General features: G+C 37.8%; 1 protein-coding gene across 1 annotated transcript; it reads right to left on the reverse strand.

Annotated features, from left to right (window-relative positions):
* Nucleotides 1-8,003: 8,003 nt before the first annotated feature.
* LOC144970331 (uncharacterized) lies at nt 8,004-14,409 on the reverse strand. Its single transcript, XM_078909854.1, has 6 exons — nt 14,121-14,409; nt 12,069-12,240; nt 10,693-10,798; nt 10,110-10,304; nt 9,300-9,424; nt 8,004-8,464 (listed from the first exon to the last, which is right to left on the reverse strand). The coding sequence occupies exons 1-6, from the start codon at nt 14,300-14,302 to the stop codon at nt 8,240-8,242; spliced, it is 1,005 nt and encodes a 334-aa protein (XP_078765980.1). The 5' UTR covers nt 14,303-14,409; the 3' UTR covers nt 8,004-8,239.
* Between the last annotated feature and the right edge of the window lie 7,746 nt (nt 14,410-22,155).

Here is a 22,155-nt window from a genome sequence, read left to right on the forward strand (position 1 = left end):
AGTTCGGGCCTTTCCTTGACCCGCTAAACCCAAGCACAGGTAATTGAATTTATATAGTAAAAAAGAAGCGGGGTTTGTGTAAGATCCCTTTGTAGCGGGTGCCGCTATGGTCATGCTCTACTGTAATATTGTACAATATGAGCTCTATTACAGAATGTCAAGTTTTTATAGCGAGAGTAAAAAGAAATGAAATCTGGATGAGAAAAGTGACGATTTTCCAATAGGTTGTATGGTATCATGCATGCACATTAATGTTTGTTTTTATGTTTTTAAGGATTTTACGGCGCTTGTAACACATTTAGGTTATATCAGCGCCAGTAAAAGGGAAGAAAATGGGTTAGTAAAAAGTTCTAGAATAACAATTAAAGCACCCAAGAAAAAGTTATACAAAGGGGAACTGGGAACAAATAGGACCCACTAAGAGGAACACCCCCAAATGTTTACAGAATACATAACAAAAGTGATTTACAATGGAAAAAAAATTAAATCTCCCGAAACAGTTGGCTGTTTCCCTCCCACTCCCAGCAAGTAATCTCACCCCAAGACAAAGACAGAAAGCAAATTGGAAACCGATATACGGGGATAGTGGATAGTAAGTGGAGGCCAGGAACCCCATCCAGCACATGACAGGTAAGAAGACCCCGATGAGAAGATTCAAATAGTCACAAAAAGATGTAATATCAATAAACAAGATCAACACACAAGCAATAGTTCAAATATATTTTATTAATCATACAATTTAAAAAAAAAAGTGAAGCATAAAAAAAACAAAGACATAACTACCCCAAAGAACTAAAGTTGACGACATAAAACATGGGAATAATAAAAGTATTATCCTTTGCAGCCAATGAGATATCCAAACTCTAGAGCCAAGGTTTGCTTTTAATGGTTTTACAACACTAGCAAACACATTAAGGTCAAGAGGTTGGGAAAGGTGTGCTTTACCATGTAATTAACACATTCTAGGGTTTAACAAACTTTCTAGTGTGTGAAAAAGACAAGCATATGCTGTACCTACAGCAAGAGATTTCTAGTAAAGTAAAACTAAAAAGTATGTCATAACACAGTGATGCCAAAACTCCGGTTTCACCGGAAAAAACTCCGGTCTGGAGCAAAAAATTCCGGGCTCCGGGCAACTTCCGTCAAATTCCGGTGAGGTCAATTTGTTCCAAGGATACCCCCTCCAACCACCACATCATCATCATTGCCCATAGTATTACAACCATCATCACTACCACTGCAACCACCACCACATCATCATCACTACCACTACTACTACAACCACCACCACCACCACATCATCATCAGTACAACTACTACTACTGCAATCACCACCACCACATCATCATTACTACCACAACTACCATCACCATTACAACCACCACCACCACATCATCATCACTACCACTACTACTACAACCACCACCACCACACCTTCACTAACACTACTACTAGATCCACGACACCACATTATCACTACCACTACTGCTACACCACCACAACCACATCATGCAACTACAACTACCACATCATCATCACTACCACTACTACAACCACCACCACCACATCATCATCACTACCACCACTACAACCACCACCACCACATCATCATCACTACCACTACTACTACATCCACGACACCACATTATCACTGCAACTACTACTACACCACCACAACCACATCATCATCACTACCACTACTGCCACAACCACCAGCATCACATCATCACTACCACTACTGGTACAACCACCAGCATCACATCATCACTACCACTACTACTACTGCAATCACCACCACCACATTATCATTACTACCACAACTACCATCACCATTACAACCACCACCACCACATCATCATCACTACCACTACTACTACAACCACCACCACCACATCTTCACTAACACTACTACTACATCCACGACACCACATTATCACTACCACTACTGCTACACCACCACAACCACAGCATCATCATGCAACTACAACTACCACATCATCATCACTACCACTACTACAACCACCACCACCACATCATCACTACCACCACTACAACCACCACCACCACATCATCATCACTACCACTACTACTACATCCACGACACCACATTATCACTGCAACTACTACTACACCACCACAACCACATCATCATCACTGCAACTACAACTACCACTACCATATCATCATCACTACCACTACTGCTACAACCACCAGCATCACATCATCACTACCACTACTGGTACAACCACCAGCATCACATCATCACTACCACTACTGCTACAATCATCACCACCACCACTATATCGTCATTACCACTACTACAACCACCGCATTACCACTACTACTACAACCACCACCACCACATCACTACCACTATTACTACAACCACCTCCACCACATCATCATTACCACTACTACTACAACCACCATCACCACCACATCATCATCACTACCACTACTACTACAACCACCACCACCACATCATCATTACCACTATTACTACAGCCACCTACCACCACATCATCACTACCACTACTACTGCAACCACCACCACCACATCGTCATCACTGCAACTACCACTACTACGACCACCACTGCCACATCATCATCATTACCACTACTACTACAACCACCATCACCACATCATCATCACTACCTCTAATACTACTACAACCACCACCATATCATCATCACTACCACTACAACAACAACCACTATCACATCTTCATCATTACTACCACTACTACAATAACCACCAACACCACATCATCCTCACTACCACCAGTACTCCAATCTCTACCATTAGGTTTTGGCGCTTTACTTCATTTGAAATAAGGAAACTTTGGGATTGTATTTGGCAATGTGTTTATGTATCATAATCTAATTCTAATCAGTTATCTATTTAGAACTATACAATATGTAAACACAATGCAAAATACCATTCCAGTTCCTTTTTCTTGTGTGTGGAAATTCCTCTTTCGGCATTGAAATTCCTACGAGTGGTGTCTGAAACTCCTGTGAGCCAAATTTAAAGTTGGCGTCTCTGCATAACATACACCACCAAATGTGGTGTGCAGGAAATGGGGAATTTATCTTCAACACCACACAGAGACCATTTAATACGAAGGTGACCCCCAGAGGTATATCTGGCGCCAATGATTTTCAAATAGATTAAAATGGAAGGGGTGGCTATATAATTCTAATATAAGAAACACACAGAAACAATTGAACACACATCAACAAAATATAATTGAACAATACAACCTCAAACATGGTTGAGAAACATCAACATCAGCCTCTTACTCGCTTTCTGGTTCGTAAGTGACCCCCAGAGGTAGCTGGCGCTGATGGTCACCAATCACATTTCAAGGAAATACAACATACACCACAAAGAAACATTGAACACACATCAACAAAATATAATTGAACAATACAACCTCAAACATGGTTGAGAAACATCAACGTCAGCCTCTTACTTGCTTTCTGGTTCGTAAGTGACCCCCAGAGGTAGCTGGCGCTGATGGTCACCAATCACATTTCAAGGAAATACAACATACACCACAAAGAAACATTGAACACACATCAACAAAATATAATTGAACAATACAACCTCAAACATGGTTGAGAAACATCAACGTCAGCCTCTTACTCGCTTTCTGGTTCGTAAGTGACCCCCAGAGGTAGCTGGCGCTGATGGTCACCAATCACATTTCAAGGAAATACAACATACACCACAAAGAAACATTGAACACACATCAACAAAATATAATTGAACAATACAACCTCAAACATGGTTGAGAAACATCAACGTCAGCCTCTTACTTGCTTTCTGGTTCGTAAGTGACCCCAGAGGTAGCTGGCGCTGATGGTCACCAATCACATTTCAAGGAAATACAACATACACCACAAAGAAACATTGAACACACATCAACAAAATATAATTGAACAATACAACCTCAAACATGGTTGAGAAACATCAACGTCAGCCTCTTACTCGCTTTCTGGTTCGTAAGTGACCCCCAGAGGTAGCTGGCGCTGATGGTCACCAATCACATTTCAAGGAAATACAACATACACCACAAGAAACATTGAACACACATCAACAAATATAATTGAACAATACAACCTCAAACATGGTTGAGAAACATCAACATCAGCCTCTTACTCGCTTTCTGGTTCGTAAGTGACCCCCAGAGGTAGCTGGCGCTGATGGTCACCAATCACATTTCAAGGAAATACAACATACACCACAAAGAAACATTGAACACACATCAACAAAATATAATTGAACAATACAACCTCAAACATGGTTGAGAAACATCAACGTCAGCCTCTTACTTGCTTTCTGGTTCGTAAGTGACCCCCAGAGGTAGCTGGCGCTGATGGTCACCAATCACATTTCAAGGAAATACAACATACACCACAAAGAAACATTGAACACACATCAACAAAATATAATTGAACAATACAACCTCAAACATGGTTGAGAAACATCAACGTCAGCCTCTTACTCGCTTTCTGGTTCGTAAGTGACCCCCAGAGGTAGCTGGCGCTGATGGTCACCAATCACATTTCAAGGAAATACAACATACACCACAAAGAAACATTGAACACACATCAACAAAATATAATTGAACAATACAACCTCAAACATGGTTGAGAAACATCAACGTCAGCCTCTTACTTGCTTTCTGGTTCGTAAGTGACCCCCAGAGGTAGCTGGCGCTGATGGTCACCAATCACATTTCAAGGAAATACAACATACACCACAAAGAAACATTGAACACACATCAACAAAATATAATTGAACAATACAACCTCAAACATGGTTGAGAAACATCAACGTCAGCCTCTTACTCGCTTTCTGGTTCGTAAGTGACCCCCAGAGGTAGCTGGCGCTGATGGTCACCAATCACATTTCAAGGAAATACAACATACACCACAAAGAAACATTGAACACACATCAACAAAATATAATTGAACAATACAACCTCAAACATGGTTGAGAAACATCAACATCAGCCTCTTACTCGCTTTCTGGTTCGTAAGTGACCCCCAGAGGTAGCTGGCGCTGATGGTCACCAATCACATTTCAAGGAAATACAACATACACCACAAAGAAACATTGAACACACATCAACAAAATATAATTGAACAATACAACCTCAAACATGGTTGAGAAACATCAACGTCAGCCTCTTACTCGCTTTCTGGTTCGTAAGTGACCCCCAGAGGTAGCTGGCGCTGATGGTCACCAATCACATTTCAAGGAAATACAACATACACCACAAAGAAACATTGAACACACATCAACAAAATATAATTGAACAATACAACCTCAAACATGGTTGAGAAACATCAACATCAGCCTCTTACACCACAAAGAAACAATTGAACAGAACAACCCAATTCAGTGATATTTACAAATAAAATTCGTTTTTTCTCCACCTGATTTCAAAATACAGGCATCATGACACCATCGCACACACAGAGTGCATCTGGTCCAGTCATCATAACCAGTTTCATTTGACAACTGCTTATCTACTTCCACCCGCAAACAAACATGGCAAATATTCTCATTGATGAACACCGGTCTGGCTCGTTTCAGCTTCCGCCTCGATGCCCTTGGTTTGGATGGTCTTCCTCGGGTTCGAATTGTGGGAATCGAAACATTCAAATCTCGAATGTCATCTAACATAAACTGAGCCTGCCTTTTGGCTCCTCTCCTTATGGAAACTTCAGCATCACCAGGGCGAGCACCACTGTGACCTACAACTTCACTTTGAACATCACATTCCACAACAACACAATTTACAACAGGAACATCACATTCAACAACAGGAACATCACAGTTTACAACAGGAACATCACATTCAACAACAGGAACATCACATCCAACAACAGGAACATCACATTCAACAACAGGAACATCACAGTTTACAACAGGAACATCACATTCAACAACAGGAACATCACAGTTTACAACACAGGGATGTAAATGCAAAGTTGAAAAAAATTCTGAAGGACTGCGAAATTAATTTTTCTTGGGATTTAAACTTTTCATTCTCATCCCAGCAGTTTGCATGTAGTAGCATATTTAACTTCAGTTCTACAATAACAACACCAAGCAAGCCCATCCTTATCAAGTTTGCGAATATACTTTGAGAAAAAGTCATCATTTTGATCTTTCATTGAGAGCCATTCCCATCTAAATTTATTTTTAGACACTATGTCAATGGTGTCAATCGGCTGTGAAATATCAACAAACTGTTTTTTTTGTCTCTCGCCCATTTCGGCTTCGGTTGAGAATGCGAGTTGAGCAGGTGGTCAACTTGAATCCAGTTCAGCGATCACATTGATTAACAAATTAAGTTTTAAAAACACAAGAATCACTGGTAAAAAATAATATTCAAGGCAGATAGATGATAGAACTTTAGTTAAATAAGTTAAACACAGCAGTTGATGATGATGAGATATTATGGGGATTGATCGGCATGAAAAGCCAAAATGAAAATCTACGGAAAGAATGTGATTGAGGATGAATCCTTCACAAGTCATCACTAAGAACAAAGATGATATCGATATCCACTTACCTCTCTAAATTAGTAATTAAAATCATGTTGTATTGATAGTTAATTGCAATAGTAATCCGAGTCAAGCCTTGACTCAAGGCACTCGTCGTAACCCAGTGCCAGTGGATAGTCATTGATAATCGCATGTGGATTTTTTCGATTTTCTACTTTCGATTATAGTTAAAATACTGCTTCCGGTAAACAAGCTCAATTCACACAACAAACGTGAAGTTAGCTTCCGAATAAAAATTAGGAAAATTAGGAAATTCGAATGCTATGAAATCACTACTACTTCCGAATTAAAATTCGGAAGCGGTCGTGGGAATAATAAAAACGTGTGAATAGGCCAAAATAATGCTATCGGCACAAAAGATGTGCTTCAGTTGTGTATCGGTATATTAAATTTGGGCACAAAACTGTACTTAATTATGTGCACGCTTACGATCATTAAATAAAAATTTAGAAGTGAAGAAATTTATGCAATATTCTATTGAAAAGTAGACTACCAGAAAATTCGGAAATCCTAATAATTCGGAAAGATTTACATCCCTGACAACAGGAACATCACAGTTTACAACAGGAACATCACATTCAACAACAGGAACATCACAGTTTACAACAGGAACATCACATTCAACAACAGGAACATCACAGTTTACAACAGGAACATCACATTCAACAACAGGAACATCACAGTTTACAACAGGAACATCACATTCAACAACAGGAACATCACATTCAACAACAGGAACATCACATTCAACAACATTCTCACCATTTACAACTGCATTACCACCAGCACCCTCAACACCACCCAAATCATAGTTATCCTCTACACCCTGAACACACACCTCCTTTCCATCCTCCCATAAAGATAAGACTTTCTGAAGCACAGCTCTTCTTTTATTGTATTCAGAGCCCCCCGATGACTTCAATACATTGGATAGCATGGCCATCAGAGCCTCTGTCTGATAATGCCTTTGCTCTGCTGGCACACACTCTGAAACAGAACAATTTGTACCACCTGTCCCCTGCTCTGTACTGACAGCATAACCTCTACTTTTCAGCCACCTATTACTATCTGAGAACACCAATGCATCCATTCCATCCAAATGGCACGCCATGATATGTCTACATGGCAATGCCATTTGAACATGAAATGGGCAGTGGCAAGATGCAAGGCCATCTTCCTTTATTATTAACTTGAATCTGGCTCCGGAGGGTTCCGTTATAATAAAAATACCATCACCTGGTTTACATACCAAAAGGGAATCAAGATTTTTATGGTCCTGAATCATCGCCTTGGCAGCATATGAAAAAAAAAACGACCATATATGTGCTCAAGCTCGGGTCTTGAATGCTGATATGAAACAGATGACATACCCTCCTTCACAATCGCCTGGCTAAGTTCATTTAACCGAACAAGGGCATGATTGTGTAGATGATACACAGATGCAGCAAGACCCTTGCTTGAGCACAAAAAGCTCCCAAGACGACGATTCTCGGACTCTACAAAATTGTTTGTATCATTTAAAAAATTTAGAATATTTAAACGATCACAAGCCGCCCACTGACTCCTACATGATCGCCAATATTGGCAATAATAGGAAAAATAATCAGGAGACAGGGCCTCCATCTCTCCCTCAAGCTGATGGAACATGCTGGGGTCAGTTGTTGTCCTGAGTTGACAAATGAGGTGAGACAGAGATTGCTTCTTGTCCTTCGGCAAGTTTAAGCTCCTGAGGCGCTTCTCCATGGCTGCATAAACGTGCCAATGGCACAGAAGATAGCACAGTATGAATGGCACTTGCCTCACTTGGGCATTTGTCCGACATGACCACCTTAGTTTTTTGTAAAGTTTCGCCCACAAATTCCTCAAAAGTTCGAAGGACCTGAAAAAAAATTGGGAAAAAATAACAAAAAACATTAGCTCCCAAAGCTAACTATACATTAACTGATTTCCTCCCAGCACGGGTGAAGACAAAACCCAAGTAATCCCATTCCTAGACAAACACAGAAAGCAACACGTTAAACAGATGTAGGGGATAGAAGCCACTCTATCTCTAAAATAGACCAAGATAACCGAGGTGTAGGCAGAGATAAAATAGAACACAAACCAACATGAACAATGTGTCTGTAAAATATTGAAGACAGGCTGTATGCTATCTTGTCATGTAACATAGTCAAACCACACTGAGCAAGGTCGGTGACCGATTAAGCAACAATGATCAGAAAACCGGTCTTGGCATTATGACTTTTGCTAAGGCACTAAGACATCAACTTCAATGACAGGATATGTGAATGTCTCATTGAAATGAAAATGAGGACACATGGCCTACTGTGGGAAATAATGGAATTCATGACAACAATCATCACAGCAAAGTAACTTAATATAACTTTTCTGGTTTATACTTAATAACTATTAGAGCTTTTATACAGTACAATACCACATCCAATCAATCATACATTTCTGAAAACACAAAATTATGTTATGACTAATGAAAAAAGGGTTGCCATAGAATATACGGACAACTGGCAACCTTGAACGGATAATAGTGGTGTGAATTGATAAACGAGAATCAGATGAAATGCAAACATTCATAATTTATCATGCCCTTAGGCGATCATCAATGTCTTGCCAATGTATTTTGACGGCATCGTTCAAGCTTTCACACCTTAAAAAACAGCACCTAAAACAAAATATATAACACAAGATATCACTCTTACCAGGGTAATGGTTGAAACTGTTTCATTTCTAACAAATGCATATAGCACTGGTCGTGCTGTTCCCAAACAATCTTCCACAATGATCTGGTATAAAGGGAATCCTGTATTATTTTTCTTGTATGTACCTGAAATTAGAAAATATAAGCTCCGATATAACAAAACACATACGTTTAAAATAGCTTGATGAAAACAGAACATGTAAAGGCACCTGCACATCAATTGCTTCTTAATGTTTGTTTGTATTTAAATTAACTACACATTTGACTGTTTCCCTCCCAGCCAGGGTTAGGACAAAACCAAGTAATCCCACACCAAGACAAAGACAGAAAGAATATTGGAAAACAGATACAGAGGGATAGAAGAAACAGTAAGTACCTCCCTGCCCACTATGGGAGGTAGGAACCCCACCCAGCATGATAAATTCATGAGCTAAATGACTAGTTTATCTGTATAAAACAAAAGAATGATACTTTAATCTAGACTGTTGTGAAATTATTTTCAAGTTTCGACAGAAACTATACTACCTAAGATCTTTTTTTGTACACCTGTTACAAATTGCAAAATAAATCTGGATTTTAAACCACATGTAGAGTACATTAATAATTTTTTACCTGGGCGTTAAGTGGGTCAATAAATATGGGTATAGTTCAATTCATGTCCATTTCAAAGTAAAACATTTGAATCTAAAGGACACTAATTTCCGACTCCAACCTTGAAATCTATTACACAATATTCAAATTTGATTTTAGAATATAAAACAAGGAGCTCACAATGTTAACCTTACTGGTTAAAGCTTTTTGATCTACTTACCATCAATAAAAATACACTCTGGAAAAGAATGAAAACATGCAAGCATATCTTTTGTGCTGAATGCAATCATGTCGATGAGGTGACTCTCTCCTCCATCAGTAGAGAGAGCCAGGTGGAATTTCCCTCCCATCTCCTCTACTGACTTCAGCTGGTTCGATAAAGCAGCGAAGTTTGTTCCCTTACATTCATATTTGACTGGAGATCAAGAAAAATGGGAATGAGACAAAACGATTGGGAATAGGGTATAAATCGAACGTAAAATTGAACACACAAAGAAGCAACTTATCACTAAACAGATTTGAATTCTTCTTTTTAGACTTGCAAACCCTAAAAAATGACTTTTTTCTTTTTTTGGAAAAACCAGAGAGAACAGCATATAATGTTATTACAGCAGAGGAAATAAAAGTTCAGGAAGATATTTGTTTCTAAAGCTCACATATACAATGGGGCATCTTCTGCCCTATCCGAGAGGTCTGATAAGATTATGGTTTGAAAAAGTCAAAATTAAAACATTCATAAAAAAAACATACACACACACACCCACAAAAAAAAAAAAAGAAAGAAAAAGAGTGAAAATACGCACGTTTAGACTTAAGGGCTCTGACGTCTCTGAGTGTTACGGACTTGTTGAAGTCTCTTTGTATCAAGACCATCAATTTATCGTTGTCTGGATTCAGAGCAACCATTTCCTGTAGAAATACATTCAAATAGGGATAATTTCTTGGGTAGACTTATGATTTGTAATTATAAGATTATTATCCAACCTATTAACTATGATTTAACGATTTCGTTACAACATACGATAGTTACTACTTTAACCACACGCTTCAATAACTAAGATATTTATAGCAGATTCAGATAGCTCTGTGGTGGTTTCTCCCTGCAGTCAATTTCCCTGAGCCAGCAGTGGTTAGGTTAGACTTGTTAAATCTAGTGGAAAATATCAAGCAATTGCCGTCCATATGCTAAACAAACTACAATTAAACCCAGCTAATTGGACATTTTCTAATACAAATGTGTAAATGTAAATTTAATAAGGGCATGGACAATTTTTATGAATTGATATTCAACCCAATACAACAACAATGACAGTCCTTCAGCACCATTTGCTACATGGAGCTGGAACCTATCAGTCTCCATAGTGTGAAATGGTTAATAGCAATTGCTCGCTACCCTTTGGATAAGATAGTATATTGCAATGCTTTTTGCCAATTGTAACAGATCTAGCTATCCAATCACTGGGTGGGTAGACAGGACAGGGTGAAAAAAATCTCGACTGCACACAGGACCGACCTTGTCCCTTTGGATGTGAAGAAAATGCTCTACTGTCCGTCATCAGCTCAGTGAGGTAAAAAAAAAAGGCCAGCTCAGGAAAATAAACTTGAACTCTATTTATCTGATTGGTCGACAAGCCTCCAGTAGCTGATGGGTTACAGGCGCGATGTTGATGCAAAAGTAAATGCTCAAACAGAGAGGACAGGGAATTCCCATGAATCATCAAGCTAGTGCTTTTTAGGCCCATTGTTGACAAAGACAGGTTCTATCAAAAACTTGTGCTCTCGCAAATACTCCATGGTAAGTTCACTTTTACAATTCGCACTGCACTGTCTAAGGGAGAACAGAAGTAAACCTAGATAAAAAAGCCAAAGTTTAGACGGGAACAGAGGTTGAAAGACAGATTAGCACAAACTCAAGATAGAAGTCTAACAGAAATGTCGGAATAAAATAAAGTGTCCAAGCACTGGCAAAAGAAAACCAAAGAACAAAGTGTAAAGACACTCATCATTCGCACGGACACTATGGCAAATAACCAAAATAAAATTATGAGAACGAATGGAAACCGTTTGGAGAAATAGAGATCAAGATTATTTTCCTGAGCATTCGGAGATAAAGTCACTTCGAAAAAAAAAAAAAAAAGTAGAAGAGTTAAACTTAAAAAAGAAAACGACAAAATCTTACCCTTATAACAGATTTTTCTTGATCCGTAAATTTCTTCTGTTTATGTTCTTGAGAATAGGTTCTCTCATCAGAGTGATGATTGTGTACAAGATTACATTTCGTAATCAAAATGCACTGTTCAAAATCATCATACTTGAAACTGAACGAAGCTGAACAGTTTAATTTTTGAGATCTGAAAAAAAAGTGAGACCAAACAATCAAATGCCTGACACTCTTTTTATCTGTCATAATCTTCTTAAAAATTTTTTACCTCAATGACAATGTCAATGATAACCTGCTTATTTCGCCAAGAGAACAGTTTCACAAATTCAAATTAAAGAAATGATCAGTTATTATAATCACAATATAACCCCAAAGTCGATAAAGATTTAAAGATTGCGGTCAAAATATGTGTGTTGATGATTTGGTCGTAAGTTATATTTATATGACCTTTAATTTCATGTGATGTCGATATAATATATCTACATGACTACATGGCACAATGACTATGATTAAGAATCAAATGAAAACCAAACTGTAAGGGGTCTACAGGTGACATGGGGACCATAAATTAGACCATAGGCATAGAGATTTAAAAATGAGTAAGAGTAAGAATAGTCAGAAGGAATACGTGTAAGTGTAAGTATAATTGTCTCTTGAACTCTTATTTATCTGATTGGTCGACAAGCCTCCAGTAGCTGATGGGTTACAGGCGCGATGTTGATGCAAAAGTAAATGCTCAAACAGAGAGGACAGGGAATTCCCATGAATTCATGAATCATCAAGCTACCAGTTACATTGTCTTTTACTTTAAGGCTTTTACAATTTACAGCGATCGTAACTGTAACACATTCATTCAGAACACATCAGCACCAATAGAAAGGAAGAAAATGGGATGGTAAAAAAGTTATAGAATTACAATTAAAAAGCCTAAAGCACCAAATAAAAAGTAAGACAAAGTGACAAAGTAAAGGGGAACTGAGTCAAATGGTAGCGTCAATTGCCAAGGACCTTGACAATTGTCAAATCGTCAATTGCCAAGGACCGTGTCCTTTCATCAACTACGCATGTGTTCTTTTACTTTTAACTGCCACGGAGTACCTTTAGTGTCATGAAATTGAAATGATGTATTGCCACAGAGTGATGTTATTAATATTAATTAATACTCTCTTTTACTCTTCTTTCTCTCTCCCTGTCATTTTCTCTTTCTCTCTCTCTCTCTCATATTTCCTCTTTTTGTCACGGACCTTTGCCAGTTGATTCAACTATTTACTATTAACTGCCACGGATTGATCTTGTTGCACAAATGTTTTACGTTAATTGTTCCTTATTAAGACGATGTGCAGTATATTTCCTTTAAAATAAAGGAAATCTTACTTTTCTTTTTTAATCTAGGACTTGGCAGGGATTTACTACTTCGTCATTCTGTTGTTGTTGTTTTTTTCGCTGAATTCGATATCAACAGTAATTTTTGTTTTGATATTATTTTAACTTGTCTTGGAATTCATGAAAAGACATAAAAATGAAAAACAAATGCCAACAAGTGTTGACTCGATCCTTTCCACAACGATTGACAAGGAATGAGTGAATGGAAGAAAGTAGAAAATGACGTGATTCGAGATTCGTATGCGCGCAAATGGAGGCTCGACTGAAATCACCACAAGCAGCTGAAGAGTTCCAATTTGACTCCTTGGCAGTTGATGAACCGTCAACTATCAAGGACTCACTCCTTGGCAATTGACACTTCCGAGTCAAATAGAGAACATGTTAATGCGTAGTAGTAGTAAGTTAGTAAGAGTGAGCAAACTAGATTCTAAGAGTAAGAGTGAGCAAACTATCAGGGCCAGGGGAGTCGTCTTTTGGGGCGCACTAAAAAACTTAACTGTGGTGTTTTGAAAGCAAAAATGCCACTTTTTTCGAAATTCAACCTACCTTTGCCCTTACTTACCCAATGCCAAAAGAAAAGATGACTGACTACTGACCTTAGGAATGTTATCGCCTTTAATTAAGACTTAACAAAAAAAATTGGAAATTGACAGGAACATTTATCAATACAATGGAAAGAAAACTTACTTTGAGCTTGTCTTGATCCCTTTACTGGGATGATGATACCGTTCCTCGAGAAATTGAAAATTTCCTCTCGTCGATAGCCCGCTTTCGAGTCTTATTGTCCGTTTCTGCTTTCGTTGAATTTTTAAAAACAAACGAACAATGACTTTCGTCTTCCAATGTCTTGATCCTTTCAAGAAACTCATCGCTTGAAGCGAATTTTGCTCCCTCGAATATTGAATTCGACTGTCTATCCATATTTTAAAGAGGACTGGCGTGCAATGGCGTGCAACTAGTGTTGGGTTATTCGATCGCTTTTACTCGATCGACATCCGAGCGCGAAGCCACGAGTCACCGTCCGATCTCAATTCCGGAAGAGCGAGTTGATAAAACGATCATTCGAGTTGACGAGTAGAGACGAGCTTGAGACGATCTTGAGACTTGAGACGATCACGATCCGAGCGAGTTGAGGGGTAACGAGTAACGAGTGTTTCGAATCATATCAAACGATCACAGTTTGCCATCCTATACCAATCGCCAACGTTTGCACACGGTAGTCTGTGGTTCTTCCACAGCCCTCATTTCTTGTCAGATGTTAGTGTGTCTGGGTGGCAGGGAAATTCGTGTAGGTGTATCACGCGTGTGTGACAAGACTTCATTAAACCTACTAAAGGTTGAATATCACACACACACACACACACACACACACACACACACACAGACAGACAGACAGACACTATGGCTATTTCTATGACACACACGCATCCATCTATCAATGAACACTACCCTACAGTAAAGTAAAACGTTAGCTTTGAATATGGAATGTTTCAATGTTAGATGCCTGTGTAATTTGTTAGTTCCCATCATCATCATCATCATCATCATCATCATCATCATCATCATCATCATCATCATCATCATCATTAGGGGCAGCGTGGCTCAGCGGTTCGGTCTTTGGTTCGCACCCCAAAGGTACCGAGTTCGATCACCCGCCGCTGCACTGTGTGGCCTTGAGCAAGTCACCTCGTCCTAGCTCAATTTGCGGCGCTGCACTGTGGCTGACGCCTGGGTTATTCCAGTCTTCCCTTAGAATAGACCGTAGAGAAAAACCTCCCCTATGGGATGAATAACGGGAATTTTATTTATCATTATTTTTATAATTTATTTATCTTCACCATCATTATCAGCAGGAGCAGCAGCCCAGCATCATCATCACCTTAATAAAATAAATATCAACACATGTTAATGTAATCATCAATCAAAACAGCTCGCAGAATTCACAAATTGCTCCTAAAAGACCATACCTAGGAAGAAAAAAACAAAACAAATACTATTGCTAACTTATCTGAAAAGGAATAGTTTCAAAAGAATCCTAAATTATTAAAGCTCGGGAGCGTCTTTGATTTCTTTGTCTAATTTATTCCATACTTTTGGGGACCCGACAGAGAAAGATTTTCAGCTAAATATAGTTTATAATATGGGAACATTAATCAGTCGTTTATATTGGAATCGGAGTGGTCAAGCAGGTGTATGAATTCAAAGCTCATTTCCACGGATCAATGAACTTCATAATAATTCAATTTTCCCCCTAGCAGGCCATACAAACCTACATCCATTTCATAAAGTACCAGTCGCCTGTTTCGGGTCTTTTTTGTACTAAAACTCTTAATAGTATCCGTCACTGCTTATAGATAGTTATACATTCACACCTGAGTCGAGTAAAGTAATGTGTGGTAAGTGCCTTACACAAGGACTTAACTTCGGGATCAGAATTTTCCAGGATCACTGTCACCCACTCGACCACTTACAACGCTTAACATCGCTTGATTTATGACAAGAAGAGACACCTTACCGCTGAGCCACAGAACAACTAATAATCACAACATTAAGGATCGCAACAAATGCATGCTTTTAATCTTTTTTTTAAAAAGTACTTCTTCAGAGCTATTGGGCCCGATGAAGCCGGAGTTCAGTCCGGTTTCCATATCGGAAAACTTACGAAAGCAATTGCCCATTAGTCTATCGCAAGGAACTTTCCGCCAGATTTAACAGACTTTGCTTCCCAATCACTACTAGGTAGACAAGGGGTCAGAATATATGTATCTACTTCACCCGGAATCGAGCCCGGTTCCCTTGCATGTTAAGCGAGTGCACTACCTACTGAGCTATTGGGACCCCAAACTTTTAATAGGATGCTAGTAAATCGAAAAGTGCTTTCCGTTGATCTAAAATAGCGTCCACCCAGCTACATACCTACTTCCACTTTAATGGACTGAGCAATAAAAAAAATTAAAAACAAATTGACTGAACTCAGAAACGACGCCGATCCCTATTGTGCGTTCCAAGTTAGGTAATCCCATACATCTTTTAAAAAGACTAAGGATAAAACTACCCCTTCTTCCCATTCCCAAAAAAAGGAAACAAAAACAAACAAAACAAAAAAAAAAAAAAACACCAAAAAAAAAAAACACAACAAAATGAAGAGAAAAAAAAGAAACCAAACAAAGTAACTAAATGTAAATAAATAAATAGTCTCGGGTTTGGTGTTTGGATGTCAGAAAAGCACCCCCCCCCCCCCCAAAAAAAAAAAAACCAAAACAAAAAAACCCCCCAAAACTCAACAAAACAACAACAGCCACAACAACAACAACAGCACACACACACACACACACACACACACACACACACACATACATACATACACAAAGAAAAACTAAACAGGAAGTAACAATGTTAAATATTCATATTCCTGCCCAAATTTTAAAGCAACCTAACTAAGCCGAGAGCAGGAAAGGCAACAACCGTAATATCACCTGTTTAAATAAAATTAATAGCAGTAGTAAATAGGCTATAAGATAAAGATTTGAACATGTGTGATGAAAGGTAACCGACAAAGCAAGAAAGCGCGCGCCTCGATGACGACCAGTGACAAATGTGAGGTGGGGGCGGTTATGTAGGTTACACCCGACAACTTTTGGCGCGACATAAATATGAAATATGTCAAGGTGAATATCGCTGTATTCCTTCTCTGATTAGGGGGGGGGGGGGGGGGGGGGGGGGGGGGTTGACGTGCCACCCCATCACCAAATCAACAACTGATGCAGTTTTGATGGCGTGTGTGTGTGTGTGTGTGTGTGTGCGTGTGTGTGCCTGTGTGTGCGTGCGTGTGTGGGTGTGTGCGTGTGATGCGACGAACGATCATAAAAAAAAATTAATTAAAATAAATAAAATCAAGGCTTCCAAACAGCCAGATTTTTTCTTGGCCAAATAGTCAAATAGAACCTCACATTATCAAACACCACAATCATCCTGACTCCCTTGAAAAACTCATTGATTTTAATTAATAAAACAATCGACTACAGTTGGATAAAACTTATCTTTTCATTTTTTTTTTAAATAAAAGATTTTTTTTAAAAAATGAATAATAATAGAAAAACATTTCTTAGTAACCAATTTTGAACTTGGCCATCTGGCAGCCCCCATCATAACCAGCTGCAGTCAAGCCAGCCACAGACATAAGAGAGGGAGGGGACTGTGAAGTTTCCTGTGGCAACCGAGATGCTCGTGTTTTTTTTTTTTCAAACGAATCACTGCTCGATGACGTCACTGACTCGTAACCCGCCCGAAACCGACTCGATTTTAGAGGACTCGATCGAAAACCCGCTCGATTTGATCGTTTCAAACTCGACCCAGCACTACGTGCAACGGACAAGGAAGGAAGGCGGATTTGATTTCCCCGGTTTTGTACGTTCATACGTACTGCGCATGCGCGATTCGGGTGTCGAATTATCTGGTGACAAAATACACCCGAAACTCGGGTGTCGAATAACACTCCGTTATTTCCGAAAAACAAATCTTCCACGTGAGAGCGTAACTATTACATATATGGAGAGAAGCAGAAAAGCCTCGTTGTCAGAACTACTCGTGCCAATTAATTGTCCACGCAAGTCTAAAAAATGGCGATTTTCCAGATTAAAACATGCCACAATACGGCCTATGTTAAAGAAATCGTCACTGGATTCCAACAATATCGGGAATTTTCGACCAATTTCCAACCTGCACTTCATTTTCAAACTCATCGAAAAATTAGTGACAAAAAGATTGAAAGACTTTTTGAAGACGCATAATATGCTGCCAGTTTTCCAATCGACATACGGTACAGGGCATAACACAGAAACAATATTGTTACCGAGTTATGTTATGTTAAAGACATAATACATTTCATGAACGATGGAAAATGTGTTGTTCTCATATTGCTAGACGTCAGTGCGGCCTTTGGATATTGTTCAGCACTGTATAAATCCATTGACTGAAAAATCAATTCCGAATCTTCGGCGCCGCATTTAAATGGATAAAACATTATTTGATTAAAAGATCCCAGTTCGTTCAAATTGAATCACTCGCTGGATTGTTGAGGTACAAGAGAGAGAGAGAGAGAGAGAGAGAGAGAGAGAGAGAGAGAGAGAGAGAGAGAGAGGGGGGGGGGGGAAGGGGGGGGGGGTCAAGAGAAATAAAAGAGAGTTGATAACAATCAATGACAAGATGCATCCAAGGGTATTCAATTTGTTTTTCTAAGACCTACCAAAAACTCATTGGCACTGGATTCCCGGTAAAAGATATAAGTACACTTGAACGCTTACAATTACATAATAGGAGGTGCAATTGAAGATATAATAAATTTCCTACCAGAACACACGACGGTCTCCCTTTGGTAAAGAATCCCAACCAGGACCTGGGCAAAATCAAATAATCTTACCCCAGATAGGAAGCCACATGGTAGAGCGCATCAATCATGTGTGAGATGTCCTTTCAGGTGTGTTACCAGCCATTCTCCTCCATGTTAATCTGTCTTCGGAGTATCTGGCGTATTCTATGTTTGTGTTTATTATTGATGTTTCGATTTTTGAGAATAAAAAAAAAATGTCATTGTCCTCCATGTGCCCGCTTCTTTCTACGATATTATCAATTTTTCAATATCACCCCCTCTACATTTATGTTTGAAAGATCTCATTTGCCTTTTTCTGATTGTATGCAACAATTATTGTTCTTCATTAGCCTACTTACTGGCCCAGGATATTTTCAAGAGTTTTCTGTACACATGTGTTTTGAACGCTTCAAGTCATTTTTTTCCCCGAATCTGCGTCTATAGTCCACGTTTCACAATCATACAGTAGTGTTGGGAAGACTCATGTTTGTGTCATTTGCAATTTTTTAGACATTGGTATTTTACATATAAAACATCTAAAAATAGCCAATTTCCGCATTACATGAATGGAAGTACGGCATTACTCTAAAATTCCTCTATTTCTAAATATTAGGTTGTATGCAGGTCTATATAATATGTAGGCTTATGCATGCATTTATATGTTTGCCGGGAATGTTTAGAAGACTTCGTATTTATCAAAATCACCCCCTCTACATTTATGTTTGAAAGATCTCATTTGCCTTTTTCTGATTGTATGCAACAATTATTGTTCTTCATTAGCCTACTTACTGGCCCAGGATATTTTCAAGAGTTTTCTGTACACCTGTGTTTTGAACGCTTCAAGTCATTTTTTCCCCGAATCTGCGTCTATAGTCCACGTTTCACAATCATACAGTAGTGTTGGGAAGACTCATGTTTGTGTCATTTGCAATTTTTTAGACATTGGTATTTTACATATAAAACATCTAAAAATAGCCAATTTCCGCATTACATGAATGGAAGTACGGCATTACTCTAAAATTCCTCTATTTCTAAATATTAGGTTGTATGCAGGTCTATATAATATGTAGGCTTATGCATGCATTTATATGTTTGCCGGGAATGTTTAGAAGACTTCGTATTTATCAAAATCACCCCCTCTACATTTATGTTTGAAAGATCTCATTTGCCTTTTTCTGATTGTATGCAACAATTATTGTTCTTCATTAGCCTACTTACTGGCCCAGGATATTTTCAAGAGTTTTCTGTACACCTGTGTTTTGAACGCTTCAAGTCATTTTTTTCCCCGAATCTGCGTCTATAGTCCACGTTTCACAATCATACAGTAGTGTTGGGAAGACTCATGTTTGTGTCATTTGCAATTTTTTAGACATTGGTATTTTACATATAAAACATCTAAAAATAGCCAATTTCCGCATTACATGAATGGAAGTACGGCATTACTATAAAATTCCTCTATTTCTAAATATTAGGTTGTATGCAGGTCTTTATAATATGTAGGCTTATGCATGCATTTATATGTTTGCCGGGAATGTTTAGAAGACTTCGTATTTATTAAAGCAACAAAATTTATATTACCTATCAAAAGACATCTGAAATTGTCTTGTATTTAATTGCTTCAAATAGAATACTGTCACACTAGGTAAAATGACCGACAACTTGGGGATTTTTCCTAATGTCTGTCATTATTATCTTGATAAATTTCCTGCATCAATCAATGCATCTTTATATAACCAACCATCTCAAAATGGTTTTAGATGTTGGTAAATGTATAACATTTTTGATGAAAATTGAATTTCAAATAAAAATTACTAAATTACAAACTTTTAGCTTTTTATAGTTAATTCAGCGACATTCTTTTTGATAAAGCATTCCTATCTCACTCAAATTTTGTACCTTAGACAACTTCAATTTCTGTGTTTTGTTCATAATGCTTTATTGAGGTGAAAGGTCACACATTTCATTTTTAACTGTCATGATATCCTAAAAATTCTCTGTACACCCAAGTTTAAAATGATATCTGTACGTCCCTGAATACAGTGTCCAACTTTTATTTGTATTTATAAGGCTTGTCCAAATACAACATCTTGCTAAATGAACTCTCATTTTTGAGATATTTTGATATGGGAGAGTGAGATACTCACTCATTTTTATAAAATTATTTTTAGCAATGCCGATTCTCTTTTATATTTCAGTAGTGCATTTTACATCTTCAGGAATGCATTGTCTAAGATATATATAAATATATATATATATATATATTTTTATATATATATATATATATATATATATATATATATATATATATATATATATATATATATATTATATATATATATATATATATATATATATATATATATAGATATATTTTATTTATTATATATATATATATATATATATATATATATATATAATATATATATATATATATATATATATATATATATATCAAACATTCTCCCCAAAAATATATCACTTTCGAGTACATTTGTTCCATTGAATGAAAAGTGACTTCAACGATCCTTTACTTTCATAAAAATAAAAAAAAAAGAAGAAAATAAGCAAAATGGTCGATGAAGTATCACAGTTTGCGTTTTATTCATGGAATACGGAATTTGCATTTCTTTAAAGAAATAATATAAACTAGAAAACTAGAAACAAAAAAATATGTGTCCTAAGCCTATAATTTTTACATAAAACACCAATTTGAAACGGTACTTACATTTTTAAAAAATCCCTATACATCAAAGTACTAATTTCACATTAAAAATTATCATTAATGAAAAGTACACACTGAATATACATCAAATAACATCTCAAATTATTTTAAAATTTGAACCTTGTGGCACAATCATTTGAAAGAAAACAAGATAGGCCTTTTGGATTAGATTACATGTAAAAACATACTGCGAAGTCATTCATATTTGACTTTACAAGTCGTGATTGAGTCTTGGGAGTGATGTTGAAAAGGCATCTTTTTTTTTTATAAAAAAGATTTCAAAGATTACAAAAACAATAGGTCGAAACGACAATTGCAAAGTCTTGATCTTTCCCCTGGGTTTCTTTATCTGGATCAGATATACAGGGAAACTTTTTCAGACCTTAAATAAACTTCCAACAAAGGTTTGATAAACTTGTTAGAGCGATCAGTCCGCAACAGTTTGTTTCCTAAATGACAAAAATGACTTCTAAGCAATATATCTATCCAAATGGGGTCCCGGTAGCTCAGTGGTAGAGCACTCGCTTCACATGCAAAAGGACCAAGATTGATCCTGGGTGCAGTCAAGATTTTTCTGCACCCCCCCTCCCTACACCCCCAGTTCACTCAGCAGTGATTGGGTAGCTGAATCT

Source organism: Berghia stephanieae, chromosome 4, assembly GCF_034508935.2.
Source record: "Berghia stephanieae isolate SIO BIC M18660-M18661 chromosome 4, UCSD_Bste_1.3, whole genome shotgun sequence".
Taxonomy (NCBI): Eukaryota; Metazoa; Mollusca; class Gastropoda; order Nudibranchia; family Aeolidiidae; genus Berghia; species Berghia stephanieae.